The sequence below is a fragment of the Apteryx rowi genome, unplaced genomic scaffold (genome assembly GCF_003343035.1).
Source record: "Apteryx rowi isolate R43461 unplaced genomic scaffold, aptRow1 scaffold_263, whole genome shotgun sequence".
NCBI classification, from domain to species: Eukaryota; Metazoa; Chordata; class Aves; order Apterygiformes; family Apterygidae; genus Apteryx; species Apteryx rowi.
In genome coordinates this window covers 652,483-676,290 of record NW_020449008.1, presented here as the reverse complement: position 1 = coordinate 676,290, position 23,808 = coordinate 652,483, and the positions used below count along the sequence as shown (strand labels likewise).

The following is a 23,808-nucleotide window of genomic DNA, read 5'->3' as shown; positions in this document are numbered from 1 at the left end:
GGAGAAGAAAGGGTGGAAGACAAGAGGATTTTAGCTTCAGGAAATTGAGGACTGAAGGGAATCTAAAGGTTTAAAGAAAGCAACTAGCCTTCCTCTTACACAAAGCACTCCTGCACAGTTAAGTACATGCTTAACATCCCTGTCCTGTTATTACATCACTGAGAGTTAAATGTATTTGCATTAAATTTAACTTGTTATATGTTAAATATGTTGGAAAATATGTTAACAGTCTTTATTGAATCATGGCAAACATTTCTCTGATTATTTTATTTCCATAACACAGACCAAATGACTATTATCTAGGAATATAAGAAATCTCTCCTGGCATGCTTTTTATCATCTATATTATTATTTGTAAGACACAAATGCAAGAGTGCTTCTTGTTGCTCTGTTAGTGTTGCCAGACTCCACTGAAGACAGGCAGTTCACCTGTGCCATCCAAAGCACAGGCAAACAATGGCAGCATTTGGGTTTGTGAGCCAGAAGATACATCATGTCAGCATGAGGAGGAAAAAGACAAACTCTGGTATTTGCTGGCAAGGGAACACTACTGCAAGTAAGAGAGCAAGCCAGTGGTAAAAAAAGTAGGTAGAAACCTTGGGCCTGATCCTGCATTTCTCTCCAAGCAGGCTTTAGGTCTACCGATTTCACCCATGGCAGAGGCACGGATAAGTTGGACCTTGCTTATTTATAAGGCTCATTAAGACTTAATTTATTAAGGCTTTATTTCTTAAGACTTAATTTAATTCCCTACCATTGAGCATAGGTAATGATGAAAGATAAAGCTGAGCTGCAGTCCTGGCGCTGCATGACTCGGTAGGGATGTTGCCCATGCCTTTTGCAGAGCCAGGGTTCCCCTCTGTCTACAGAGAGCCATCAGTTACTGTATAATCATTGGACATACACAGCTAACAGCACTAATATTTTCTTACCAAGAGGTGGTCCATGTGTAATAAGAATATCTATTCCATCTGGAATAAGGTTCCATTTCTCTAATAGTGCTTGGCCTCGTGGAAGATTAAAGCCCCAGCCATAAAACCAAGGTTGCCTGCCAAGAGAGGAGGAGAATGACTTCAGTGCTACTCCCATGTATTGGTTACCTAACTAAAATACAGAGATTGACTCCTTACTAGCACGGACTTTGGAGACACAAATGGCATTCCTTTTCTTATTTCTATACACAATAAAACTCTCTTTCCATACAGCCAGTGTTATTTAACATGTGTGGAAAATCAGTGCAGTTCTTACCAGTTAAGTAGGCAGCATACAGTAAAATATTCATAGTATTCCTCCAACTAGATGAGAAGCAACTATTACAAGACCTGGATAGCAAGATCTCCATGCATGGATCAGTGTGCTGGACTCCCATGGTATCTAGAAGAACACCTGTCTCAGATAGGTACATGTGGATACATGTTTCACATTATCTCACTTCACGTTTACCCCTGAGCCTACGACCCACTGGGCAAGGATAGACCCTGGCACGACAGATCCTGTTACAAAGCTGGCGACATCATCTGTGCTGTTTTGTTTTCCTAACTGGAAGCATCACATCACAACAAGAGTACCGCTTCTTTTCTTACACATAATTTTCCTATGTCCTCTCGTGTGTTGACTTGCTTTTAAATAAGACTTCACATATTCAAGATTTCTTATCAGACGGGCATTTACATTTTTTAAAACATATTTATGGAGCAGCTCATCATGTAACACTGCCAGTCAGAATATAATTTATCTGTATATTGCCATCCCATTGATTAAAAAACTATATTTCACAGCAATTACATCACAGTGGTAAATTATGTCTTGCTGACTATGCTCTAATTCTAGGTCATAAAATTGAGGGGTTAGTTTTAGGTTGGATTTTTTTTTTTACTTTTTTGACTGATGTGTTCTAGCCATATCCATATTTGGAGAACAACAAATAAGCTGCTGTGATTTAATAAGGTTTATGATAATTGCAGCCTTAGCATTTATAAATACATACACATCAACCAAAGTTCCCTTTGAGATGTTACTTTGTTGAAGAAAGCTTTACACTCCCTCTCTGCATCAAAAGGCAGAAAGAAAGAGTCCTTTTAAAGAAATTCTCTGAACTCCTCTTTACATCATGTATGGCAAAGACAAAAGAAAATGCCCATAAAGCTATTATTCATCCTCTTCCATTACTGATGCTTGACTAACATTTCAAAAATTAGCATGTCTGCAGTCTCCACGATGATATATTTCCCACTTCTTCTTTCGGGATGCTGCAAAGCACATGTTGACTGAAAACAGCTTAAAAAATACAGAGCTTGCTAAAATATAAAGGGATGTGGCTTACCCGAGGGAAGAAAAGAAAATTCTGGTAAAGCGAAAGGCAGAAGGGGGTTTTGCAGAATGTTTCCTTTCTTGTATGGACAACAAGAGCCTTAACTTTTCTCTATACAAGACCGAGGGGCTTCCTGCATCCAAGGCGCAGCGCTCCTCTCCTCGCTCTTCACCACGCCACGCCCTGGGCGARCAGGTGTCCCGGCAAACAGATGTGACACTTTGTCCATCTGCCTTTGGGACCGGGAATATATCTCAGCCTCCAGAAGCTGGGAACAGCGATGTGAAGAAGAGCCGCTAAAAGCAGCAGCAACAGAGTAGAAACTTCGTTCTGGGTCAGGCTGCTCAGAGCAGGGACTAGCTGGGCAGCCGACTGAGGAAGTGCCAGCCTCTCCTCAGCCCCCGCCTTCTGCAGACACCTGTACCTTTCCAGTGACCGTTTTTTGGTTACCTATTCACCTTACAGCAGGCTTTCCTCCCACGAAGCCTGGCACCCAGCTCGCAGGTATATGATGTCTCCCCTTTCTACTGCTGGGGTGATAGGGAACTCCTGGTCCATCTACTGGCTTATTTTGCAGCAAACTCCCTGCATAACACTGGCACGCAGAGCCAAACTGCAGCCTGTGGAGCTTGAGCAGAGTGGCTTTATGCTAAGCTCACCATTGACAGAATGGGAGTATTTTTACCTCACAGGAATGCTGTGAAAATAAATAAACCGAAGCCTGTGAGGCGCTCAGATACTGCAGAAGTGGGAAGCTTTATAAAAATATGCAGAGGTTCTCAGGCTTGCATACCAGACCTTAAATGCTAAGTATCTTCCTGCACCAAGATGAAAATATTAAACAATTTGGCAAATTGTATTCAGGCCTAGAGCAAGTTTTCCAGGAGCAAAACCTCACTGACGAAAAACATTTGAAAGGGCAAATAGGAGGCAAACAAAGTGTCAGTATGGTAAATCCCGCTTTAGCTTTTAAACCCACTGAAAGAGTCACCAAACCAAGTCCCCTGTTTGCAGCCGTCGCTGGCCCTGCCGGCCCGCACCCTGCAGCTGCGCCAGGCACCGCAGGGTGGCCCATGGCCACTCTGCTCTGCTCTCCCAGGAACAGATCAATATTTGCCAAAGAGAAAAAGGTTACAAATCTATAGAATCATTACTTTAAGAATACAGTGAAGTGTTTAGAAAKAGAAATAATCACGCCTGCCACAGGTCCTGTCAGAAGCCAGTTTAATCCCGTCGAAACCCGAATGACCAGGAATGGCCTCCACAGAGGGCAGAGTCCAGGCCAGCCGCCACGGTGCGGGGCCTGCCAGCGCCACTTTTGAAAAAGCCCGTTTTCCCTAATGAATAGGCATGATCTGCTTATTAAGACGAGAGGCGCCTTCCCCCTTCCTGGCCTGCCTGCCTGCCTGCCTGCCTGCCTGCCTTTGCGGTGGCAGGTCCTCTGTGCCCGAGCTAAGGGTCGCTAAGTTATGCACGCCAGAGCTGCTCTTTTGTAACGGGGAAAGGCTCCAGCTTGGGTGATTTGCCATTATGCTGTCTTTTGTGACAATCCGAAGATCGAAAGGAACGTCTGGAATATTTTTGGCAAAAATCTGAATGCCAAGAAACGCTTCGGTGGAAGATGTTAGTGGGCTTTACATGTAAGAAAAGAAAGGAAAACTGCACACTTCAGTGCCCCCTGCACAAAAGTAAAACCATCTTTAGAAGCCCACAGGGATTTTATAAATCCCCAAGTCCCTTCTTCTGCAACGTTATCGCAAAACAGCCATCGAAGTTTCTGAGCAGGGAAAAAAAAATCTTCTTTAATACCCACTAACAAGCCTGTGACCTGGATATCATGCAAAGACAACTTTGTCTAAAATTTCCATTTATTATGGAACTGGAAAATAAAGTTAAAGTCTTAACGCAAGCACAGAATTTTTGGATCCCTCTTTCAGTGCTTGCTCAGGAAAAAGTGTAATTTTTAAAATAAATTCTCAAGAATATGTCAAAATTTACAAAGAAAATACTGTAGTATATGTTTCATAAGAGAAAAATCTGCTATTCTCAAAAAAGATGCAAGGAAAATGTATTTGGCAATTAGGGACATACATCATGAACGTATTTCACCTCTGAAGTGAAGCGCTCATGTGTAGAAATGTACTTTGATTTAGGTTTTATCTTCTTAAAGTGAACAGTGTGAGTCTCTTGATATACTATTGAAATTCAACAGTATTATTATTATGATAAGAATAATGATTGTCTGCATATCAGGTTCTAGGGGAAAAACATATTGGAAGTGAATTTGTTTACAGCACAATTAACCTTATGTTAAAAACATATGAACAAGTTTTGCAGGTCAAATAATCTACCATTCAAAAAGGGCTGAATTATCAGAATTTGTGCTAGCAATCGGATGTTGCTTTATGTACTGAATTTCTATCTTTCTGTTCTAAAGTAACCATTGGAATAATTTTCTTACAGAATGATAGTTGCTATGACAACCATAGCAAATTTTCCTTTTCTGAAACAGATGTCTCATTTAGTTGAAAATTAGAATGTGAAAAACCCATGGGAAAAATTAATTCAAACTTTAACAGAACACTGACTACAATGTAATCTCTTATAGGTTAACCCCTTAACATCTTTCTGCACTCTTATAGTAACCTTCTCATAAATTCTAATTAAACCAGTTTAACCTCCTATAAATGACCTTCTTAGCTATCATTAGTGCTTTAGTTATCTTTGAAGGGAGCCTTTCTGCTACAATAATAACAGAAAAAGTCATACTAAAAAAAAGTGGTCACACATATTACTGCCTTAATTATTTATCCGCATTTTTTCTTTCATTCAGCCACTACTGGAAAGAGCTACCATGTAGTCCAAGCATTTCTTTGTCATTTAAATGGGGCATAACTTAGTTTTGCATGTGATTTACTGTAAAGGGCTGTGATGCACTACACAGTTTTGACCTGTAATTTATATGAAAATTGAAGGTTTTCAATTTTCAAACCACTGGTATACATCTCAATTTGCTCAGCAGATGTACAAAAGAGGACACAAAAAGGATACTTGACTAGGGAAACCTAACAATGTGCACAGATTTTTCTATTAGAAGCAACGAGAGAGTGAAATCTGATTCTTCGTTACTTTGATTCAAGCGTTTTAACCTAAAGAGCAGCTTCCTTCTTCTCTGTGCGCTCACTAGCTCGACATGAATCTCCTCAGTACTTGTTGGGCAGCTGCAAATGAAGAGCACAGGCAGCCAACGGGCAGTTAGAGACACATTCCCACCATGGCACTGCCCTTCGTGCCTGCAGGCTGTAAGGCACCCTAAGAGCTTCAGGACTGCAAATTTTCCTGTGGCAGCTTCATCTAGGTTGTCCAGTTGATTAAGACAAAACCTGCCACCAGTACGCACAAAAGTAATCTCATCAACTTCAAGGGATAACTCCCTTGTGTAGTCCAGTATCTGCAGAGTGCTATGGATAGGAAATGACTGTAGCATAGCCGTTAGCATATCAATGGGATTGGTGGGCAACATCTGGCAAACACCTTAATAGCAAAAAATGTATTACTAAAACACAATGTGCAGATCATCATATCTCCTCATTTCTGCAAAGTTTCCTACAGAAATCTTTTTTACAATTGAAAGGCATATTCTCTCACTACAATTTCCTTCCCTAAAAAATAAATTTAAAAGGCTCACAAGAACATGTATCTTGTTCCAGTCTTTTCTCCACAACAGTTGTCATTTTTGTCCTTTAAGAAAATAAGTAGATATTGACCAGTGATTGTACAGAAGCTCAGTAGGAAAAGAATGGACCAAATCAAATGCTCCCCTGCATTATAATTGTCCAGCTGCACTTATTCAGCATTAGAAGATTGGACTATGCATGCTGAAAGCCATAGTGGCAAAGGTAACCACTGAAGAGACATGCAGCACAGAAAAACAGTTAGAATCAGCCATGGTAATCACAGGTAAAGATGAATTCATACCCAGAGATGGAAAAGGTGAATTCCAACACATCCTAATTCCCAGCCCAAGAAATCTCATTGTTGGATATTTCAGTCTAATTTTCCTCTTCTTGATTTTATCTTATTACTCCTAGTTACAGTTCTATGAGCCACACTGAATACCTTCCTTGCTTGCTTGGTGTTCACATCCTTCAGGTGTTCGTATTTTTATACTCCCCGACACTGCATTAGTTGTATTTTAACCAATCTCTATAAGTGTCTTTTTTTAGCCTTTCCTCAGTAAGTAACTCTACACTGTTCATTGAGTATTTCTACTGCTCTACTGCTCTTTACTAATGCCACCCTCAGTTTTCTCTCCAAGTAAGGATTCATAAAAGCGCATGTTCTTTTTCTGGCATTGGTTGTTTCTACATCTAAAGTAGCTGTGAAATAACACTATTCTGTCTTTTTTCCTCACATTCAAGAGGATTGTCCTAAACAGGCAAGAGCCTGAACTAGCTATTAGGCCATTAGTGCGAAGAAGCACTCACAGGGCACTGTTTGTTTATAGGCTTTGAATTGGTGTTCATCGTCTTAGCATCTGAGCACTTCACCAGCATAACTGAGGTTTAAAGAACAACAGGGTTCAGAAGCTGGGAGGAGTATGAGGAGACATATGACTAACTTCCATGTGAGAGAAATGGCAAGACACAGGTGGTGTATTTTTTAGAGAAGACATATGAAAGAAGTGTACAGAAGACTTACATTACACAAAAAGAACCTTACATTCACTCATTCATAATATTGAAAGAGGGGGATTTTAATGAAATCCTCCTCACACTTAAAGCTAATAAATGCAAAATGCAAATGATAGTTAATCTCCTACATGATTATCCTCTGAAACTCATGGCACAAAGTGCAGCTCAGCAGGTCGGAAGCGGAAAGCAGAAGGGAGGGGAAGGTAGGTGCTAAGGCACTAAATGGCTTGTGCAGCCTTACTCAGGGAACCTGGAGCAAACAGCAAATTGAATTTAGATCCTCTATAGGTCTGTTAGCCACAACAATATTTCTCTTCCATGTGCAAGTTTGCTGTGTTCTTTTTTTTTTTTGCTTTACTTGCTCTGATCTGAGGTTGTCATTCTCGAAACTTTGAATCAAATTAAATTACTGTTTTCACAGAAGGAAAGGAGTGTAAAACCAGAATATGGCCCTTTGTCAGTAATTATTTCTTTTGCAATTCTAGTTACACATGAAATCATTCATCTTTTGTTTAGTAGAGGATTTCATACATCTCTGACTGGAAAGAAGAAAGTGAGCTGTGACTAATAGGAACTGATCATTTCTAAACATTAATGTTATAAAACAATGAAAAGTAAAATGAAATCTACTTTATCTTCATAACAAGAAAAAGGAAGATAACAGGTAAGAAGAAAAATTAATGAAAGACTGAATTTAAAACATGCCAACACCAAATGCAAATAGTTTATTTCATTCTGCTGGGAGCCAAATGATAATATCCCATCTGATATTTTTTAAAATAATAAAATAAAAAACATAAACAAACTTAAAAGCTGATTTGGAATAATTAGCCAAGAGGTTCAGTGTTGAGGGTATGTATGTAGAACTGTGCAAACTTTCAGCATGCTCTTACAGATTTAACACAGGGGCTAATGCAGGGGTTATCTCCTGATGTCTCAGGGTTTGTTCCCTCAGTCTCTCTGACTGTCAGTGTTAAAGATACAGGTACAGCCCAGTTACCAGGACTTGACTTCACGTGCTGATAACTGATAGTCACAGACAGAAGGAGGGTTGAGAAGGAGGAGTGGAACAGCACCTTGGCCCACAGTACAGTCACCACCTCATTTTAAAATGTAAAACTTCACATGCATGGGCCAATCAACGAGGAAAAATTACTCAAGGCTCATCTACACATGGCATCTTTACAGTTTTTCACCATCAAATGACCAGACAGGTAGAGAAACATGTTCTTCTTCCACACTGGTACATCTGGCTAGTTAGGGTTTCCCGTAATCCTCTAGGACTTTGCAGAAGTCTGGTAACCGAGGAGATGGAACATGCTTTCAAATGGAGATGCTACTCTTGTGATTTTTTTTATGATGCAGCACCTGGAAGGACTCTCCTAGACAAAACATAGCTAAAATATGTAGGATGTGCAATAGGTGCACTGAGAATCAATAAAAAAGGCCCTCACAGTAGCCACTTCTCAGTTTAGTAACACACCAGGTTTACATTCTTTTCTCAAAATACCAGGAGTAATTAGGCCATATGGACTAACTGTCTGCCAGTTTTTACTTTTTTTCTTTCTTTTTTTTTCTACTTTTTTTCGGAAAATTCAAAGCCATTTTGAGTTAGACAAGCATGAAAATGCTTCCAAAACTAATAATACARCACATGTATAGATGCATAAAGTATATTATTTCTAACATTTCAATTTAGCAACAGATGAACTTATTTCTTGTTAAAAAAGCACATACTGATACCTCATATGTCATGTTTCTACCTGAACTAAGCAACATCCAAGTAATCCTAAATTCCAAATTAATATTTTCCCGCAGTCCTAAATTCACCCTGCAATACAGTGGTGGAAACCAAATGCTGCAATATAACTTTCTATATCAAAAATATACAGCTTGAACAYCTGGGTGTTCATTCAGCCAGCTAGGAATTCTGAAATATCCTTAAAAAAAGAAAAACATATATTTATCTGATGTAAATTACCTAATGCTGTGAGCTTTGTTAGAAATTTGTGACAWTCACAGGTCTAGCCCTCTGTTTCATTATTGGTTCCAATTTATTCTACTGTCATACTGGTGAAGAAAATCCTCACATTAATTCACATTAAACAACAGTAATTTATTAAATAATATTAATTTATTTTACGACAACAAATCCAAAGGATGTCTTCTGATCTTAAACAGCACCATAACAAGGGCTAAAGTACTGTTTCTTCCCCCTAAAATCCCATCAGGGAAAAGAGAAAGAACTGAGATCCACTGTGTTGCACTTAGTTCCTGTGACGGTGTCTCTGTATGGTTCTTAGAGCATAATGTGAAGTTGCCATGTACTCGTCAAGGTAGTAGTGCACCTATTGTTTCAAAACCTACGGAAAATGCATATATACAAGCTAGTGTGAAGTAGGGAGGTTGATTCTCACCAGGTGTAAACGGTTCAAAAGCTGGTGGAGTGCTGCCAATTTACTCCAGCTGAGAATCAGCACTGCGTAGATCTGCTCCAAACTAGTTAGCTATTTGTGTTTCTCTTGGAATAGAGCCAAAGGGCTCATGGCAGTACCCAACTGTGTTTACATCTTTGAAACATCCTGCAATTGCTGCTGTCTGAGACTGCAGACCAGGCTACAGATAGAGCTGCAAGTCCTTTTGTTCACGCAAAAAAATAATAAAAAGGCTCCAAAACAACAAAAAAAAGCACTTTAAAATCAGCTCTGTCTCATAAAATTAAACTTTTAAGTGAATGTGAAAAATAAAGAGAAAACTGCTGTGGGGGATTGCTATTTCACTTGTGTGGTTTATGAACTGCAGGAAAGTGAAGCCAATTCCCTGTGGTGAGATTACAGGTCTCTTCTTCTATAGGTCTTAAATTAAAAACCAGCTGAAGCCAAAGTGAGCTAGTTTACTGGATCAGAAGATTCAATTATTTCTTCTAAGTAACTGAATCTGAACTACTTCATTCTAATAATATACTACTAATAATTACTGCCCAAGAAAGGACTTTTTCCCGCAAGCTAATTAAACTAAAGCAATATATTTTTCTACTACTCTCGAATTTAACTAAAGCTAGAAACATTTGCAACAAAACAAGCAAATGCAAATCCTCACTCATGTACAGAAATATAAAGCCACACATTATGTTTACTCATCACAAGGAACAGCACTTATCCAAAAATATTAGGTGAAATACTCATAACTTCTGATCTATATTACGCATACATGCACACATGCATACGTACACACATAGACAGTGAAAAGGCCTGCACTCTTGTACAGACACAGTGGAGGAACACGACTGCAAAATGGATGCAAAATATCTTTGCTTGGCTTCAGTAACTGTTTAAACTCACTCTGCAAGAGATCACTGTGAAATGTGCTGGAGAATTGATTCATATCCATCATACACCGCTGTGTGTGAGCATGCAGTATACAAAGGTGTTTAACTTACTGTTTTTTCTCTAATGTGACTGTTCTAGGATTGAATTGCTCTCCTCAGCTTTGGGAAATGCTGGGGAAAAACTTTATTTGAGAAAAATTATTTTCTGGAAAGTTCATTCACAAGAAAAGAAAAAAAAGGGGTATTTTAAACTGCTGTGATTAAAAAAAAAATTCTGGGGGGTATGGAAGGGTAAAATTCTCAGGAGCACATAATAACTGAAATTTATCACATTGGTCTGACTATAATGATATATATGGGCTATGACAGGTGCATTTTGGTCTACATTTTCATTCACTCACATACCTATTGCACAGTTTAATTAGTTGATAGCAACTATGTTCCTTTAACAAGACACAGAAAATTCACTTGCAGTCTGAGAAATTTTGATTTTTTTTATAAACCTTTTTGCTTTTTCAGCCCTGTTAATGATTCTTGCTACTTCATTTCAGTCACTTAATTTGTACTGCAGTGTTCATTAGAGACCTCTCTGGAATGCAGCAAGACCGCTCGCCTGAGCAATGACACCTGTGCACCTAGTGTCTACCGCGGGAGACTCAGATCTCCAGTATTTCCAACTCATGTTATGAAAACACTTTCCAGGAAGGGCTGATCACATGAAATGCACCCTTTTAAGCAATGTGCCATTAGTAAAAAAAGAAAAAAATGAGGAGAAAATCTGTCCAGTGACCTGTTTCCGCCTTTAAAATAGCCAGAATGCACCACAGGTCTCCCCTTTCTGCTATTGGAAAACCTTTTATACTTGAAGAGTTATTTGATACAATCCTCCCTGTGCCCCTCCCCTGCCTGGAACATCTGAATTTAATAGATCAAAATTATTTTGCAGGAAAAAACATTCTTATGATCTTCCATATGCTGCAAACTAAACTACAGTGTATTGTGGTTTTAAGTGTTTTTAGAAGCAGCACTTTCCAAAATGGAAAACAGTTTCTGATAAGTACAGAAGAGGAAATAAAAATATCACTCCAGCATTCCATTAAAATATAATTAAACCTGCATCTATGTGCCTCAGACTGTAATTAATATATTTTAACAGGATGATCAATTTTGCTTTTTTTCTTCTAAACATGTTGCTATTTCTTACACATCTGTCACATCTTACCTACCTTTTACTGAATGCCTGAAATAAAACAACTTCAGCATTCTAACTGTAATGATACAGCCACAGCAGGTTTAGACGTCAAGCTTTTCCCCCAAATTTCTGAAACATAAGATGTCTTAATTCTAAGTAACTAGTGAAGTCTATTATTCCTACTCATCATTTTCATTTTCTTCAAGAACCATGTCAGTCTAACTTACTCATTTATATTGCCAACCTCAAAGGCACTGATTAAGAAAGAGCTCCAAACAGCTCCTGACTTTCAAAATCAGGGAACATCCACTGTTCCAAAAACATATTTCTAAGCAACCAAAACACAGCGCTCTGTAATATTTCCACGTCCAGCATTTTGTAAAATCTTGCACCCACAGAACTAGACACAAAAAGCTACCTGTTCAAAAATCTACATAATCTAAGATTTACAAGAATTTTAAAGTAGTACTTTTTTGCTTTAGAAAACAGTACAGAAGTAAATGTGCTCTTTTTATTTGTATTTTTATCTCTTGATCAAGTGAGGGTGCAGAAAGGAGAGAACATAGGAGGATCAGCTATTTTACTTACAAAAATTTCTAGTATGGTTTTGTCCAATAACAAATTTTTGAGTCCCTATATATTTTSCTCATGTGCAGGACAGTGAATAGTTCTGGGGCAGATTTGAAAGGCACCATAAAGAACTAAGAATCAGAGTGGTCAATTTGAGACAGAAGAACAGCAATTATTTTCCATCAATTTTACAGGAGATGAAAGTTGCAATGTAACATCTTGCACTGCTCCTGCTCTATATATAAGCCGTGCTCCCAACCTGGGGGGTACATTTTGTTAAATGAAGACAATCTTTTATTTTAACACAGTTTCATTTTAATTGATGTTCACCTCAGTGACTGTGAAGATTTGTATAAGGTCTGAGAAAGTAAACATTAGATGATTCATCACTTGCAAAATGAAAGTGTGTCCCTCTCATGAAATGAACCTATAAATCTTTGTTACGTTATTTTACTGATGGAAACTGAGTTCAGTGAGGAATGAAAGAGACTATTATAGCTGTTCTTGGAAAGATGGAGGAGGAAAGCACTGAAACAGAGACTTTGGTTATAGGTGGGCTAGAGCAGATGTGAAATGAAAATAAGTCTGCCTCATTTTTTCCCTTTGCATGCTCTTTGAAACTATTGCAGTTACACATGGAAGTTACCATTCTTTCTATCCAAAGTGCATGTGTGCACACATACGCACAAACACACACACACACACACACACACACACACACACACACAAAGAGAGAGAAATTTTGAGAATGAGTAGAACAAAGTCACCTACTGGAAAACAAAAAACCAAAGCAGGAGAGAGTTACAAAGCTATGGCTAAAGCCCACTGATCACATTGGACTATACAGCTTGAGTAAAGACACTCAGCCGCATGTTGTAATAGTACAAACAGACACAGTGAATCAACAGTAGGGGAAATAGGTTGGAACAGAATTGCAGACCTAACACCAAAATGGGAGGAAGATTTGGAGAGTAAGCCCGCTACCAAGGTTGCTTTGGGCTAAACTGGAGGCTGATACTCACTACTGCAACCTACAGGTTGATTTACTCTTCACTGAGATGAACTCAGCCATCTTCTCCAACGTAACCAAAATGTAGCCAAGATCTGGATCTGTATGTAATGAACTTGTACAAAGAAATCAAGTGGAAAGGCCATATGTAACAATACACTTGTATCTACAGGAATAAAAGAAAATGCTCTTTTGAAAACAGTGCTCACTTCACAGCAGTAACATCTCATCTGCTATTTTTGGCATAAGCCCCCATCAGTCAACAAAACTACAAATGAAGATCTGGCCCACTGAATGTCCCTGACCCAGAATGCTAAGCTCAATAAAAACAGTACTTGAACAGGAAAAAACACTCTCCCCCAACCCCCCTATCCTTCTTTATTAGGTTCCCATTATCTGATCAAAAATGCTGTATCAGGCCTGTTGGCCCTCTTGAAAACATTTGAGGACCATATCTTATCAATGTTCCACTGGAGAGACGCAACAAAATAACTGAAGTCCAGTCTGGGTATCTGTCATTTCAGGACAAATGGTCACAAATGTCTTTCTAGGTTGAAATTAATCTTTGCCCTTCCATTCTCCCCGGGAAATAAAAATTTCTGAAGTTCCAGATGGCCGGTGACAAAAGGATGAAGGAGGAAATGTGAACAATACATAGACACTAGAAAACATGTAATGCTGCAAAAAGAAAAATGAGGTTCCATTTCACAGGAGTAGGTCCCTCTGAATAATCAAGGCCAAGCAAAAATCCACTCTCTAGATAATGAGGCTGCTGACAATCTCACCCTAAAGGGCTTTAAGCTATCCAGGCCAAAACACCATTCAGAATAATGAAATTGTCATATGTTTGGCAAGAGGGGCTTGATTGTCCCTTCCTCTTCCACAGTGTAGAAAATGAAAGAAGGTGCTAAAAGAGATAAAACTCTCTCCTGCCACCTTGTATGCCTGTGTGAGGAGGGAGACTTCTCCTACAGCCCTGTACAGTTGCTTAGAAGCATTATGGAGATTCTGTAGCTAGGAAGACGATGCCTTCCTCCTGCCCCTTCTTTCTTTCCTTTTGCCATGTCAAGTAAAAGGCGTATTCTTACCTTGCCATTAGTGCACAATAGTCCACCTTTGCACAGAAGAGGAAAACACTGTTAGCATTCGTGCTGTTTTCCAGCAAGGTCAGAGCACACACACAGAAGAGCTGATCTTCTGCAGATGCACGTTAGCTGTAAATTTGAGGCAGTAGAGGAATACTAGACACTGGGGCAGAAGTAGTATAACTTTTGCCTTGTACAAACAACTTCTGATTATTGATCGGGAAATATTCAACGTGGGTCTTCTCATCAGTTATTTCATGCAAGAGGAGAACAGTAAGCTATGTTACCTACTCACCGAGTTGTGTTATCGTGGAAAGAAACATGTAGTAGGGCAGAGCCTATTTAGCTCAAACCATGTTTCAGCCTAGTATTATTGGAACCTTGTGCAGCAGAGAAACAGGTGTAGCAATGTTCAGGATCACACACGCAAGTAAGAACCTTAGCAAGGTGTGCTCATGGTGATACAAAAACAGAGGTGCATTAGAGTCAATTATTTTCACACAGTGATTCTGAATAATCAGCATAAAAGGAATAATATATAGTTGCCTCATTCAGCAAGCACAACAGATCTCGGACACTGAATGCATCAGTGTTTTTTGTGCAAGTACAGTGTGTGATTGCGCAAATAAAACCTTTGGGAGTGCAGAGGCACAATTGTTTTATATAGGCTATCTTAATTCTAGCTGTACATAACACTAAAACTCTTACCTGCACAATAATAATACATTTTAGTGCCACATTGTGGGGGTAATGAACTGTAATTGAAGATTGAAGATCTGTAACTGAAATGCTCATTTTTTGGCTTTCATTGTTTTTTTTTTCCAAAAAATGGTTCATTAATATGATTCCTTAAATGACATCCTCATAGAGATGATACTCAGTGTGATGGCACAGAACAGACCTTCTGTTTTTAAACTAAAATTTCTGCTACTATCTCATTTTCTCAACCTTCCAAACCACCTGTCTGAACCATTCACTGCTTGTAGGCAGTTTGATATGAAATGTAGAGCTCCTTATTATAAGGATTTTGTTGATACCTGTTCATTTCAGGTATCAACACTCTAGCTCTGCCTCCATAGTGGGATTGATCAAACCTTAGAAACATTGCTCAAAAGGGACCTCTGGAGATGTCTAGTCTAACCTCCCAGTCCAAGAAAGACTATCCCCAACACTAGACCAGGTCAGCTCTGACTTTCTCTAACCAAGTTTTGAAAACACCTAAGGGCGGACAGTCCACCACCTCTTTGGTGTTTGATTCCTACTTATGTTATGATTTCTATATGCTACTGGAAAACAAATTAACTCCCCCTGGAAAATGGTTTAATCTTTGGGAAGACTTAGCAGTCAAACCTACATTAAACAGAATTATTTTCATGAAGAAAATATTTGGGCTATTCTACCAGCTAGTTYAACTTTTCATGGAGTAGTCCAGGACAAATCATAGTGTTTAAAAAGTACCTTCCAACCAGAAACTTTCTAATTTACAATAAATTCTATTGGGAAAGTAAAGTCTTTGTTTTATACTCATAGCAACTATGTCTATTCTGGGGAACACATGAGTGCTTCCAGGTCCGTGATTATGTTCTGACCATGACCTAGGTTTTGCTGGGATGAAACTAGAGTGCATCTTTCTGTGACTAGCTTTATATGGAAAAAAATCCCCATGGTGGCCAATGTCTTGGCTAGGGTAGAAGTCAATTGTAGTGCATTCCTACTGATCCCCTGTTCATCCAGATCTGGCAACCAATACTGAAAGGTGCACTGTAAAGAGCACCAGGACCCCAGGCCAAATATAGTCACAGAAAGCTCTTAAAACTTGAGATTGTTCTGAAAGCCGCTAACATCTTGGTACTCCCAAGCTTCTCAAGAAGCATCTAATATCCTCATACTCCTATCCCTAACCATCTATTCTGATAGTCCCTATTCCAAGATACCAGTGTGTTGCAACTACTGACTTCTAAATAGCAGCTTTTGCGCTTTGCAGCTTGCCTTTCAAAATGGCTGTTCCTTTCTTATTATAATACTAGTGTAATTAATGTTTAAGGCACTTAAGTTTTGGTTAGCGAGTACAGTCTCTAGCTGGCTCTTGAAATCTTACCCTTAAAACCCTGGAGAGTTTAGCATTGGTTTCTGAGACAAGACAGCATCCCATTTCTTCTGTGCAATTAACAATAACCATAATATAATATGGAGATAATAATGGAGGTCAAAATACCTAAGTGCTATTGAAAATATTTAACCACAAACAAATGGTACATATTTAAAAGGTCTTAGAGACTGGGAAGTTAGGCAAACCAACCAAGCTCTCATGGTTTACTTTGCAACTAAAACATCTTAAGCAGAAATACAATCTAATTTTGTACAGGTCATACAGAAAAAAAAACAGTAAGTTAATGCTGACTGGCTCGGACCTTACTCTGAGGTTCCCGAAGTACTTGGCAAATATTAATTAGCCCTTTTTATAAAGGAGGGATTTCTGTAGTTTGTACATATTTTTACAAAATGCAAAGTAAGGCAGAGGGTCAGCGCTGTAACCAGAAATGGAAAGGCAGGATCTGGGGCCCCAGCCTTTAATCTAATTTCTAGACAGCTCACCTTCTAATTAGATAGAGTCATGTATGTACAACAAACAGGAACTGTAATTGGGAGTACTCCAATTAAACAAGTCCATACAAAAAGTTATCTAGTATGCATGCTTTCAAGGCTGGAAAAGAAAATATTTTGGGACTCTGAAGAAGCAACTGTATGAAACTTAGCTTTCTTGTTGAGCTCCGAGCTGTTCAGGAACTCTAAAGTTTAAAGTCTTGACTAGGTTGATAAGCATTTTCTAAAGGACTGGCTTCATGATGCAAAGCTAAAAAAAGAATCACCAAGGAAAGTTCACCAAAGTCCTGTAGTTTTTTTAGAGATTATCATGATTATGATGTATAAAGAAACTGAGGTTAATTTCCTAGAAAGGCTATGGCACACCTTTCTTTTCAGGGCCAATGAAATATAAAAACAAAAATAAATGTTAAAGAGCAGTAGTGATCAGTAGCCACACAGCTGCACCACAGTGTTCAAGCTAGCAGGCAGCTAGTTTAACCCACACAAAATAGCTGTTGCTCTTCCTAAGCTTTTCTGAGTGGTTGCTTGGTGTGACTTTGTTACTTCCACATGTGCCACTCTGACAGAATAATAAAGAGTGACTTATTATTGCTTTCATTGTTGTTGGTGGTGCTGTTTTCACTGGACATGATATCAATTAGCACAGAAACTTCATTCAGCATTGCATAGTAACAAACAAAAAAACACTGTTTGGCTGGAACAGCATGCTCATGATGCCAGGCCCAATTCAAAAGAGCTTGGTGTAGGAAGGCTTAAAATTACAAAAAGAGAAAATACCTTGCGAAGCAAGGAGAAGGGAAAAGAGAGATGGTCAATCCTACGGAAACCAGGCAGCCTGGGAAATGCAAAGGCATATTTAAGCATCATCACAGTTTCATGGACTTTCTCCATAGGCTCTCTACCACTGGTAGAATTTGCAAAGAGGGATTTCCACTATGCTTCCCCTTCTCCATTTTCAGGCAGCACCACCATAATCCTGTGTATGCTGTAATGCCTCTTTGTAACATACCCATTCGCAAGGCTGTGGTTACCAAGTTTCTCTGGCAAACAAGCCTTGCTGGTCAACGTTACATCATCAGGACCTTCTCCCATATGAATAAGTGAACACCTTCAAAGGATTTTACAACACTTATCTTCCGGGCCTCTGGTGTGGGGGGAGGAAGATGAGTTAGTAGCACTTTTAAATATGTAGTTTGGAAGTTTAGAAATAACCTGCGACACTACAGAATAGGAGAAAACAAGCACAACAGTAAAACTGAGTGAATGCATGAAAGATGGAAAACAATCTTAGCCCATGAAGAACAGGTCATGCCAGATAGCTGAGACAACTTGTGCAAAATCACAGGATTAGTACACAAAGGGAATGCAGCAAATTAGATTTTGCAGGAACATTATTTGTGGACTAGTGGGTGGAAGAAGTTTTCTCAACAGATTTTTACATATCTGTTCAAACACAGAAAGTTCAGATGGTTTCCTTTAGCCTCTACTCAGTGCTACTTTATAGACAGTGTTTTGCTTTAATTTATCTAGTCTTAATGAGACTTTTGGTACTTTACTGCCTGGAAAATTATTACTGACACTGGAAATATGGTGCCTGGTTACAAATATTGCAAAGAAGATATGAAGTTGCCAGACATATTGTAAACAGAGCATAATTACAGTATTTACAGTTGAACATCAAAATGGGAAGAGATGCCAAATGGCATTCCACAGAGGTTAATATTAGGACTGATACCATCTAATATCTTCCCTAATAATTTGGAAAATGAAGTAAATTGTACATTGATTGAATACACAGTAGACACAAGAGGAAGATGAACTACAACACAGCAGGTGGGTAGATCAAAAAAAAAAAACATCAGAAAGATCTGGAGATCTAAGAGAGAGAGAGAAGGGTCCATTTAAGAAGGAAGCTATTTAATGTAGAAAAATGTAGAATAATAAGCTCAGGGAAAATTAACACCCATCTCAAGTAACCAAATGGGAAAATGCCAATATTCATTAAAAAAAAATTCCAAGAGATTTCACAGTTTATTCACACTGAAAATTCACATTGGGGTATATGCATCAGGTCTGACAACTTGTTTGCTACATTACAGCCTGATGTGATTTTAAAAGGAATAACAGATTCACTTAAAAACCTGCCTTTTATAATAAATTTTAATTTATCTTAAATGTATACTGAGTACTCATAAGAGGACCCAATTTAGAGCTCTGTTAGTCGAAATAACATAGTAATGTAATGTAAGTAACACGACATAGAAGAAGCACATATGAGGTCAAAGGTGGGGATGAGGAAGCCAAAGCCAGTCTGTCTCTGGTACTGTCAAGGAGTTCTAAGTGTTCACTGTATGCAGTAGAGTAAAATCCATGAAATACTAGGTTGCCACTGATTTGTTGACTTTACTTTAGAAACTAAACTATGTCTTAAGGAAAACAATCACTTTATAAAAGAAAATAAGGTTCTGATGGATATCAACAAAAAAACAAGGCTTGAACAAACATGGAAACAGGCTTACTGTGTTAAATGAATACTGCATACACTAATGAACCTTAAATATCACCTGTAGAACTGAAACTGTCAAAAGAATGTGTCCCCACAATAAAATTAATTTGTAATAATATAAACTTGGCAAGTATAAAAATGTATTTTATGACCCAAATAAAAACTACAAGGACTATGTTACAGGACACCTCCTGGGTGAGTTTAAAGAACACACTATCTTTTTCCCCTCTTTATTTGGTTAACAGTCCCATTCTATTAAAGTCTATTACTTCGTCACATGAATGATTAACTATAATAAAATAGAAAACTTTATCAAACTGAGTATTACTTCCTAGCAAAGCAATTCAAATGTGGCTGATGCTTATGAAATGGCTGATGTGATAGCAATCAACGTTATTTTTTTACGTATGCTTAAAAACCTGCTTACCAAGGGGAGCCATATATTCTGAATCCCCTCACCGTCACTTCAGAGTCTTGAAGATAGATGCAGTTTGTTAGAAGAGACTGTACATTTTCATAGCTCTCTGGCTTCAGCTTAGAAACAGAGGGGAAATAGTAAAAGTCCTGCTTGATTAAGTCAGCCATGAATTCCTGGTCAAAGGTCAATTCATGATTTCCTGCTATCACAATCTTGTATTCATAGGGCAGGCTACCTAAAATAGTGAAAAACAAACAAATTACTTTTATGGAAAACTTGATAAAAGAAAACAGACAGACTCACAACCTATTATTGATTTCTATAATATGCCCGCATGTTTGAAACAATTCAGCTAAGCCCTTCTAAGTGTGACTATAAGTCCTGGTGATTTGGGATAAATGACACTATTGTCCTTTTCAGGGCATAGTATGATTTAGCATACTTGTGATTAATGTGTTGAAACTACTTTCAATTCRTTAACCTTAAATAACTGTCTGCAGACCTCTGCTCTACTATTCACTTCTATTTAATTGCCATTTGCATTGCAAGTATCACTTACTTTGACAATGATGATAACTCAGGGTAACAGGAGTTTGGGTTCAAAGAAAACTGACCATAACACTTAATAAAGCAAACCGAGCTCTCTTCTCCTAGGCCTGTGGTAAGTATCAGCTTGCACCAAGGGAGTCTACTGCTGTCTTTGCCCTGATATGAAGATTAAGCCTTCATGTAAAACAGGGATTGGGCTTATCTGTCAGACCTCCACATCCCCAAGAAAAATCTTGCAGCTTGCCTCTATCCCCAGCTTTCCCCTGCTCCATTTTCTCAGTGGCTTCCTTCAATCCATGGACTATAATTACAGTGATTCATGGTCAAGAATATTTCACAACCCATTTTTAGAGAAAAACCTTACAACAACCTCCTGCTGAGGGCAAGAATATACATGCTTACATACGTGGGTTCTCCTGAGAGCACCTCTGCAAGAGAAACTTTCCACTGACTCCACATTTGGTTATCATCTGGACTCTGCACTTGACAGCAGGGATCATCTGTCCCCAAAAACCCAACAGAAACCTTCTAAATATATCTGAGAGGAAACAAAGACCGAAACTGCAGAAAGCTGCATTCATTAGCTTAGCTTTTGCATTATTAATTTGCATCAGGAAGAAGACGGTCATAACACAGGACTGTGTGAGGAAGAAAATACCTTACTGAAAATGAGATTCACCTTGCATAGTAGCAATCTTGTCATTTTTAATTGAAAGAAGTTATTGTTTATAACATTATGTAGAACTTCAGTGATGACCCGAAGCCTAACTCAGAGTTAGAATGTTTAGGGAATGTAAATCAGTCTATATGCAGTGGCAATAGTCGGCATAAGTAGGACTGAAGAATAAAATGCAACAGTGAGATTCAGAGCTACTGAGGAGAGACAGAACAGGTCTAGCCCACAGGAGATACCACATGGCTGAAAAAAAAAATCAGCATTTGCAAAACGAAAAAGACTGGAAAATTCTTAAGTGTAAGTTTTGCACACTTTTAACATCTGTATTAGGAAAACTGATCTTACAGGTTTCAGTCTTTCCTGTGCAGCTAATACCTAAGTGCCTTTAGCAAATTTATTAACAGAAACACTCTTCAGATTTTTATGATTATATGTAGAATGCTGGAGATTCAATTAGTTACTTGAAACACTGCTTGAAATTTAAAATATTGTCATTTTGGCCTCTGAAATGCATAGCATCTTGTAGATGTGTACTCCATTTCCACAACTTTTCTGAGTGCATGCACACACACACACACACAAACACACACACACGAGTTAAACATGCAATTTACATGCTAAAATATGTATGGGCATCTAGAGGCCTTAAAGCATCCTCGGGAAACAGGAAAAAAAAATCCTGTATGCCACAATATTGTTAACAATTCCATTTCTGTTGTGTTTTGTAAATCTTTTCCAGCTCATCTGATCCATCCATCTAGCAGCCAAGAACCTGTATGAGCTGGTTATAGTTGTTGCTTCCACTAATGTATTTATGTCATGTTCCTGTCTGTGGGTGTTACTTAGGCAAATTAGCAAATTACTCTAAATGTACAGTTACATTTATTATACTGGCGGCCAGAAGCACTGCTGTAGTTACAGGTCTGTCAGCTTTTCAATTAACAACTCTGTTTTTGATGAATTTGCAGCTCAGTTTTTTCCTTTCAACTCATACCAGGCTGCTGTTTCCCTCCCTTTGCCTCCACAAGCCCTCCTTGCCCTTTAAATCTTAATTTTTTGTCTAAGACGATGACTAAAGCAGGGAATTTTTGCTGCTTGCGCATAAATTTAACAATATTTTGTTTAATCTCTGTTCCTCAAGACACTTATGAACACACTTCACTTTCTACACTAAGCATTCTCAGAGTGTAAAGTTAATCCTAGGCATACATCTTTGAAACCTTGTTCTTGGCTGGGTATTGCTCTCATGATCTATATATATAAGACCCCCGCAGAGTGGATGTAGACAAAGACCCTCACCTATCAGACCACAATATTGAYTACTTTTGTTTCCAATCTTCTCTGCTTCTAATATGATGCAGTCCTTACCAGTGCTCACTCTAGTGCACATGTGGAAGTCAGCACTGAATGTTAAACACATCTCTCTGTCCTAAAGACATGGTCCTCCTACCACTGAAGTTGGAGGTCCAACCTTACTGTAGCAGAAACAGAATCCAAGATGATGTGTGAGCACAATCCTGAGAAATCTTTAATGTTTCAAGTGCCTTTTACAGCATTAGGACCCATCAACATTAGCAATATCTGATGAGTATTTACCTGGTAACTACCTTAGTGCAGCAACCTCTTACCTACTTCTGACCTACAATTCCTTACATTTCATTTTTATATATGTTATTATTTAAATTATTCTGTATTCCCATATTCCATTATCTTCATGTCCTTCCACCACAAATACATCATTTTCCAACTCTAGACACATACCAATGCACAATTAGTAGCCTTGACTATGTCCTTGGCTAGGTCCAAGACTCCTCTAAGAGCACACAGCCCAAAAGGTGTTCTGTGGCCACAGTTTCTAAATGTGTATGTGCCCATATTTTGAGAATATCCAGTACTCAACACCTGACTGCATGGCTGGCATTGCAAGCAGGGCTCCAGCTTCTATGACCATGGGACCCTTTTTKAAGAACAAGGACTGCTGAACAGGTATGGCATTCACCTGAGAAATCAGGACAAGAGTTTGCCAACAAGTCCACTAACACAGTGAGAAGGGTTTTAAACTAGGTGTTAGGAAAGGGTTGTCATACTCTGAAGTGAAGACATGGGGGCAGTGAGCAACCATCTGGGGCCAACAGGATGGCAAAAGGTCTTGCATTCCCCTTCTGAAAGCAGTTTGACTGGGGCTCATCTCAGGTGTCTGTACTCACACACGCACATGGGGAACAGCCAGGAGGAATGAGAAGTCCAAGCACAGTGGAGAGTTGTGACATCCCTGAGATTACAAAGACATGGTGGCATAACTCACATGACTGAGTGCTGCAATAGATGGACACAGGCTTTTCAGGAAACACAAGCCAGGAAGGTGAGGAAGAGGGTTGCGCTCTATGCAAAGGGGTGGCTGGAGCGCACAGAGCTTTCCTTGGAACAGGTGATGAGCCATCAAGAGCTTAGGGGTCAGAAGACAGACCAACATGGATGATGTTGGGGGAGTTGTCTGCTACGGATGGCCTGATCAAGAAGAGGGAGACAAAGCCCTCTTTAGCCAGCTGGAAGAAACCTCATGATCACACGCTGTGGTTCTTATGGGGGAAATTTACCCATCCTGATATGTGCTGAAAAGGCAAGAGGTTGTCTTTGCCAACAGGTTGGCCAACCTGGTAAGGAGGGCTTTAAACTAGGAAAGACAGGGGAAGGGGACAGTTATAGTGCCAGGGTAGCTGGCAAAAGACAGCTCAAGTCAGGACGCCTCCAGCAGGTGAATGCAGCCAGGGAAGTGCGCATGGGATGTGGCTATGGAGGATCCTCTTTTACCCCTCCTGGGAAACCTGCATGTTCGATCACCTCTCTGAAATGCCTGTACACC

At 39.0% G+C, this 23,808-nt stretch overlaps 1 protein-coding gene across 1 annotated transcript in view; it reads right to left on the bottom strand.

The window, feature by feature from the left end:
• MPPED1 (metallophosphoesterase domain containing 1) overlaps positions 1 to 23,808 on the bottom strand; it is a 65,370-nt gene that overhangs the window by 7,651 nt on the left and 33,911 nt on the right. Inside the window, exons 4-5 of the mRNA XM_026067823.1 lie at positions 19,730 to 19,955; positions 933 to 1,048 (exon numbers count right to left, since the gene is read on the bottom strand). Of these exons, the coding sequence (XP_025923608.1) occupies positions 933 to 1,048; positions 19,730 to 19,955 (342 nt within the window). The remainder of the gene's footprint in view (positions 1 to 932; positions 1,049 to 19,729; positions 19,956 to 23,808) is intronic.